The 7,393-nt window shown below is 44.0% G+C and overlaps 1 protein-coding gene across 1 annotated transcript in view; it reads right to left on the bottom strand.

Annotated features, from left to right (window-relative positions):
* Positions 1–211: 211 nt before the first annotated feature.
* SKI (SKI proto-oncogene) overlaps positions 212–7,393 on the bottom strand; it is a 115,795-nt gene continuing 108,613 nt past the window's right edge. Inside the window, exons 5-7 of the mRNA XM_010577465.1 lie at positions 7,078–7,379; positions 4,215–4,445; positions 212–462 (exon numbers count right to left, since the gene is read on the bottom strand). Coding sequence (XP_010575767.1) covers positions 274–462; positions 4,215–4,445; positions 7,078–7,379 — 722 coding nt within the window. The 3' untranslated portion in view covers positions 212–273. The remainder of the gene's footprint in view (positions 463–4,214; positions 4,446–7,077; positions 7,380–7,393) is intronic.

Genomic DNA, 7,393 nt, shown 5'->3' with positions numbered 1-7,393 from the left:
TGTGGACTTAAAAGTATTTTGTTTATAAACACTTTGTGTTTTATAGGCACAGTAAGATGTTGTGCTATATGGGTTGGAAAAAAAAAGAGGCGTAATTCAGTGCTTCTGTTATAAAGAGTAACATTGGCCTTCCACCTAGTAAGAATCCATATTCACGGATCTGTGTGCCAAGACACAACTACTCACACATGCACTTACACACGTACCCCACGCATCCTCCCTTACTGTGCATATATGTCATTCTGTCGCTGTATTAGATGATGTGGTGGTTGTTTAGTTCTCCATGTTGCTCGTTGTGTTTTCACTGCTGGGTTGACTGCTTGATTTAGGCCACAGTTGTTCCTGAAGTTCCTTGACTACTTTTTCCAAGTGTTCCCGAGCCTCCCTTTCATGCATCAGGTCAGCTCGGAGCTGCTCCCTGTCAGCCTCTGCATGCTGAAGCTTAACCTGTAGGTCCTCAATCTAGAGAAAAGCAAATTAAGAGACATAATAAACTATTTTAATATTTCAGTTCCATTGTGATTTTGTAGACTTTAACAGAGACTAATGTCTTAGCACAAGGAGAGAAGAGTAATACAACCACATACTTCCAGAGATAGGATGATCAAAGTTGAGGTGAGGAAGAAATTCCCCTTTTCCTACTTTTTCCATACACTACTGTACAATTATGCAAGTGCAGTGCGTGAACTGTTTAGCTTGGACATTCTTAAATATTTCTGGTGGCTTAATAAGAAAGGTGGGTGAAAAACAGAATAGTTAAGAGTGCCTTCATATAACAGAACGCTGGGCACTGTACTTCTTAACCCATTCCTGTTATTTCTCTAGGCAGACAGCAATTCAGCAAAGTTTGTGCAGGCAATTTACTTTCAGATCTTTTACAGCAGTTATTCACATGAGTGACAAGAAACAAACTCAGTTGCCTATGTAAAAGGCCCATGTCTCAGCTATAGATTAATGTCCAACGAGCAACTGCAGCATCCTCTTGTACAAGAGCCATTGCAGCCTTCGTACTGAACCTAAGGAACTGTAAGGAGGCAAGACGGGCAAGGAGAATGTGGAGGTAGGGTGTAGAGGGCAAGGGGATTGTGGATATGGATGAGAGAAAGTTGGGACACAGCGAGTCCTCTGAACCAGCAGAAACTCTCCAAGCAACAGTGAAAATTAGCACCATTTCAACTCTTAAGAAAGAAGCTGGCAGGAATAGGTCCTAATATGTAGTAACTTTGCACAGAAATGAACTTAAAAGAAATACATGCTCCAAATAGCCTTAGAAGAGCTCACTTGCTGAGATCTAACAGTCTTTCTCTGACTTACAGCAAGACACACAGATGGCCTCAGCCTCCCCACAGGCCTCAGTAGTCTATCTTCCTATTTTGTACTTACTGATAACAGAGGCAGAGAAAAGCCCCACTATTCAAGGGTGGAAACATGAGAAAAACTGCACCCATTTGAAATATGCAATTTTAGGCCACAAACAGGTAAGATTAGCAGTTATCAAAGAATGCCATTTAACAAAGGAAAGGAAAACTTGTATGTTTTGGCCTAAAATGAAGGCTAACCTGCCACCCCATCCATATTTGGATCTCGGTATCAAGGCAGGAAAAAAGAAAGGCCTAAACCACCCTGATATTCAATAGGTATTAAGCAGCTAATACTTTAAGCTCACACAAAGACATTTACACCCCTGAATGTGTTGTATTTCCTCTCACGCTTGTCTAATGCTCTTTCTCTCCAACTAAGCCTGTCTAGAGAATTGTGGTTTCCTCAATAATAATAAGGGATGAACACAACCTAAGTGACAAACTTCCTGTGTGCGCTCCAAATTAAACATAAAAGGGATGTATAAAGCTTTACTTTAAAATTTCTTACATGACTTAAGAACTGAAGTCATACTGACATCTTGTAAAACTCAGACTTCGAAGTTACTTACTTACTTAAGGTATTTCTCGATTAAGTGCGTGCCATGCAGAAATTGTTGCGGTAGTTGCTAAACGAAGCAACTATTCCACACCCTGCGACATTAGTTGCCAGGTGACATTTTGCCCAGGCACAGCACTAAAACAGCTTTCGTGCATTTGGGGCTTAATGAGCGTCCTCACGCCACGGCACTGCGCTCTGGTGCTGTAACGGCAGCCTAAATACATACAACAGGACGTTGCAGTTGATACTGCGACTGTGCCATTAGTGGCTTCTATTAGAAAAGACAAAGCGGCAGAATATTCAGCAACTTGAGTTCTTTTTGAGGGGATTTTCGCCTGCCATATTAGGAAACCTCATTTATTCCCTCCCAGGGAGGGAACGTGGGAGACTGAAGGGAGACTGAAAATCCACATTGTCAAAAACCGTCATGCATATCACAAAGCAAGGGAGGACACACCTGCAGATTTGCAAAGCTCTACTTGGTACATATGGCATCTACTTTTTATCTGTGCTTGCTCTTGCCTTGTTTTTTTTTTTTGTTTGTTTGGTTTTTTTTTTTTCCCCTCAAGTGGAAGTCAACTGCCGGTAACGCCCAGCGCAGCAGCTCTCAATCTGGTTATGTTTAGTCTGGACACCTCTTATCAGTGAGACATCCTGTGATGCTAGAGAGGAAGCCCGCATCATTTCCTGCTTCTGGTCTCCTGGTTAGACGTGTCTCATAGTGGTACAAGTGGACCCCTCCCCTTCCCGTTACTGAGAGCCTGGAGTTGTTAGAAGAGTTTCTGATTGCTGGTGCTTTTTCTTCCCCCCCCCGCCCCAGCCCCCTCCTTAAAGTGACCACACCAAATATTGGCAGCTCACGCTTTAGGCATAACAACGTGTTCATGAAGCACGTGTGCTTAACAACATGCCTGGCAGGAAAGTGGCTACAGTGAACACGAAGAGGCCCCTTTAGCTTTTTAATCTCGCAAATGTACGACACTGACATTGCATTTGCATGTAAGCGCTATATCCCTGCTGTAGGAGTTTTGACTTGGGCAAGTGTGCTCTGTTTTTCAGAGCCCTCCTGCTGCTAACGCTTGCTCACCCTTGCCTTCTCATGCGTTTCTGAGCCAGGCTTTTAGCCTGGGAAGCAGTGGTGGGGACGGTGGGTTGCCAGTGGGATATTTAGGTGGGAGCAGGTCGGAACAAGACTCCAGGGGAGGCAGCTGTGGCAAGGAGAGGAGTCAGCCTTAATGAGAGGGGCTGTTTGGGAGCCCCTCTCCGTGGCAGGGTGGAGGGGGTTAACAATGGGTGTGGGACCATGCCCTTTTATAGGAAGTGCATTACTGGGCAACTGGGATTGTTTTATTGGAGGAAGGGGAAGGCAGGGCATGCAATGGATTCCTCTTCAGGGCTGTTTCTCACGGAAATCCAGGAGGCTGCCATTCTGCTCTCGGATCAGCCTGTTATGCTGGGTCATTTCAGGGGGCTTGGAACAGTGGATGGCCTTGCATTCCACATGCCCTGCAACACCAAGACACAACAAAGCGACTTAAGGATGTGCAGCCTGAGCTCTTGGTTCGCTTGGCTTTGGATGGTTTAAATAAACTTCAGAATCTTTTATTGCAAGAGAATCTGATGCAGAAAGGGTGGGGAGGGATTTTTAGGTGGAAAGCTTAAAGCATACGTGTTGCTTGTAACAACATGTTCCTGCATTCCTAGAACTTTCACTGAGATCTAACTGGAAGTCTTTTCTTAGACCTGCCTGTTTGCTGCTCTTGTGCTTCACAACTCTAAACATCACTCCTTCCCAGCACTGCAGTTTGCTTATTGATGGGCCTTGGTTTCTTCTCTTGTCTTAAATAGTTCCCATAAATCTAGGCTGATCTCTTCAAGGAAGAATACTATTAGAGAGAGTGGCTCTGCCTAATATTTACAGTACTGAAATGGAGCCCTGTGCATTGGCAGTGCCAACAGAGTATTAGCGGAACTGGAATAATGTCTAGCCTTTGTCTTACTTCTCTGTAAATGGTGATTTTCAGCTGCCAAATGTGCAAAGTTCTAGGCAGAACTGTGGGACTGACAGAGGTGGTTGGAGTGCAGGCAAGTTGCTAACACCTTGCATTAGGACTAGGGTTGTCAATTGACATGACGGGGGCAGAGGCGGTCTATAGATACGAGCTGGACTTGCATCAAAATAGACAAAACAAGGGCACCGGCATTAGAGGACAGACAGACACTTGAATCAACCCTGAAAACTGCAGAAAGAGTAAGCTTACTTGCTATTATAGCTTTCAGTGTTCGGGTCTTACCTGGGCTGAGTACTTGGCCCGGAGCCTGCCTGCTTCACAGCCCTTGTCGCACACCCGGATCTGCCTGGCTTGTTCCAGTTCCCTCTTCAGTCGTATCCGAGACTCATTGGCTTCCTTCATTTTCTTCTCATTCTCAGCTCTCAGACGTTCTATCTCTTTCCTTAAGTTGCGCTTCGCCTCTGTTGCTTCTCTCAGTTTCTCTTTCTTAGCCACTCGTAGGAACTCCAGCTCCTAGAATACGAAAGCAGTTAACTTGTGAGAACTGAGGAGCAGAGACAAAATTAGTGCAAAGAAACAGGACTGTAAAAAGGAAGCGATCCAAACTAAATTCCCACCTTCTGCTGGTAATGACCAAGGCGGCTCATGTCTAAACCTCATTCTGAACTTTGTACAAGCACTTCTCCTTTAAATCGACACTCAAGATAAGATACCCTGAATTCTTGGCTAATAAAAAGCTATACGCTACAGCCACATTTTGCTTTGTCAAGCAAAATAGCTGTGACCATCTGTGACTGAATAAAGATGAACTGCAGTTGGAGAGAGCTACTAGCAATGTGCTCTACACTAGCTCGAAGTTTCAAACAAACCAACTGTAATGCCTGCGCTTTAATTGAAGGCACTGAAGATGCACAACATTGTGATAAAAGCAATTTGTGAATGCCCTTTGTGTACAGTGAAGCTGAACAAGAAAGTTTACTACTTGCTGAAGAAATCAGCATAAGCAGTTCCCTTTTATCAAGCCCCCAGAAAATCCACTTAAGGCAACTGCGAGAGAAACCAAGTTGTGTATCTTCTTTCCAACCCTAGGCGCTTTTGTTTTGCTACAGGTAACTGGTGTGTAGCCCCCAGTCTCTTGGCAACCAGCCAACGGCCCGCTCTGTCACAACATCTGGAAAACTCCAGGCTAAAACCTTAAGCTAAATTGAAACCATGCTTTGCTCTGGAAACTGCCGCTCTCACTGTCCGGGTTCTTAATAGAAGCCGCTACCTTGAAATCTCAAATCCAAGAGAAAGCCATTAATTGAAGCAGTAATGATAAGGAACCTGAATGGTACAAAGAAAGAAACTCCTAAGCTGTTAAAAAGCTGTTGGTAAAAGACATGCTCATCATAAGCACAAAAACGTGGCTCACTAAAAGGTCTGTCTCCTAAATGGTTAAATTAGAAACTAAAGTTCAATTTTTTTTTTTTCCCCCAGAAGCAGCATTTCCTCTCTGTCACAGTCAAACCCTCACAGCAACGTGTTTCTGTTAAGTAACACTGCAGTCGGGTCATGGGAAATTCACTCTTTTGACAATCTCACTTCCCAGCCAGGCCATTGTTAGCCCAGCCTTGCCTTTGGAAGCGTGCACACATGTACTTTCTCTGTATGTGGAACTGGAAACCCACAGCTGCCCAAACGGAAAATGATGGCCAGATACCCTAGTCCCCCTTGCTCTGACACGTTGCTTGATTTAATGCCTCAACACTCAATTCTGCTTCATCGACTACTTCATGTAATTCCTGCTTTAAGTACACACTACATATTTAGTTTAGATATTTAAAAGTTAGCTTTAAACATGTATTACTTATAAATATTTACTTCTAAATACATAAAATAAAACATGTATTTACTGAAACACAAGGGAATGAAGTTATTTGCTCAAGGTGACAACGAGCGGTTCGGTTGAAAAGACAGCTCTTGGCCTGCCTTCTCTGGGACCTGGAGCTGCAGCTAGAACGTAACGAGCCATCTTCACGCGAGAGGTGTGCAGCACAGAAACTGGCTTGCTATACTGCAGCTCTTGCAGAAACTTCTGTTAAAATTCTAATCGCGATCATATCCACACACTTAATACCGTCTCTCTTTCACCTCCTCCTGCCTGCTAGTAGAATACTTGAACCCACTACTGCGGTTTTGGGGATTGGATTTTTTTGGTTTTGTTTTTTTTTTTAAACACAGCAGCCGTATTAGACACAAACCACATCTGTGAGCTACTGTCCTTTGTTTCATTCCCCAAAGAAACAAAATGCCCCGTGCCAGCTAACGAGACTGTATACTGCTTTTGACCACCAGTACAGGTACTGGTTTTCTGTCTCCCCCGCTAGATGAAACAAGGCCCTTATCTTACAGTTGGCACCCCAGATGCATCTAATTAATGGATTACTTTTCTAGCTTGGTTACAGCTCCACATACAATATTCGAAGAGGACATGCTCATCATCTACAATGGCTCTATCTTCCATTTCTATGTACTACTTTTGCCCCAGCTGAAATGAAAAAAAAAGCCAGCCTCCCCCCCCATCCTGTTCAGCCACTGTGATTTGCTCATGGCCAGTACGTATCTGCAGCTTTTTTTGTCTGACCACTCTTTCTTTGATATGACCGATGTATCAAGGATTTCCAGAAATAAGGAGCTTCTTCACTGAATGAAGCAGAAAACCTTCAGTGAAGCACGGCTAATGGAATGCTTAACAAAGCCCTGTAGTTCAGCTCTTCATCAGAGTTTCAGCCAAGTGTCTCTGTCCCAGGAACACCCTCCCTCAGCTGGGCAACGGCAGGATATTCACAAATTTTTAAAACTACAGATAAAGCCTCCAAAAGGACGGAAACGTTTCTAGTTCAGTGAAATGAAAACAAAATAAACTGTGCTGGACTAGAAGATTTTTTTCAGTAATGAAAAGATGTTGATTTTGGTAACCATGGATTTATACCCCAAGGCAAAACCAGGTGGCAAGCTTAAAAATGTAGGAATGGTTCCTGTACACTTCGGTATCCCGGCTGAACTTACAAACAGTACCCCAGTAAAGGCTGTTGCTATTTGGGAAAAATGAGGCAATTCTTTTTAACACGAGACTACCTAAAAAGCTATCTTTCAGCATTACCTGGTGTAGACTGCGTTTGGCTTGCAAGGCAGCATTTAGCTTCTCTTCCTGCTTCACTCTCATTTTAACAACTTCATGGAGGAATTTTTCTTTGGCTTCTTTTGTATCTAGGCCACTGTCCAGGGCCTGCCGTAGGTGCTCCAGCTCAGCTTCCAACCCACTGCTGTGAGAGTCAGAATGTGGCGCAACCTCGTATGAACTGTTGACTGTGACTGGGGCCTGCATCCCAGGTGAGCTCATGTCCTTTGCAGAGCTGGATGAAGTAAAGGATGGGGAGGAGAGCGAGGATAAGGAGGACGTGACTGAAAAATAGAAA

This window comes from Haliaeetus leucocephalus, unplaced genomic scaffold (assembly GCF_000737465.1).
Source record: "Haliaeetus leucocephalus isolate CR32 unplaced genomic scaffold, Haliaeetus_leucocephalus-4.0 Scaffold556, whole genome shotgun sequence".
Classification (NCBI taxonomy): domain Eukaryota; kingdom Metazoa; phylum Chordata; class Aves; order Accipitriformes; family Accipitridae; genus Haliaeetus; species Haliaeetus leucocephalus.
The sequence above is the reverse complement of the archived record's forward strand: the minus strand, read 5'-3'. Positions and strand labels throughout refer to the sequence as shown.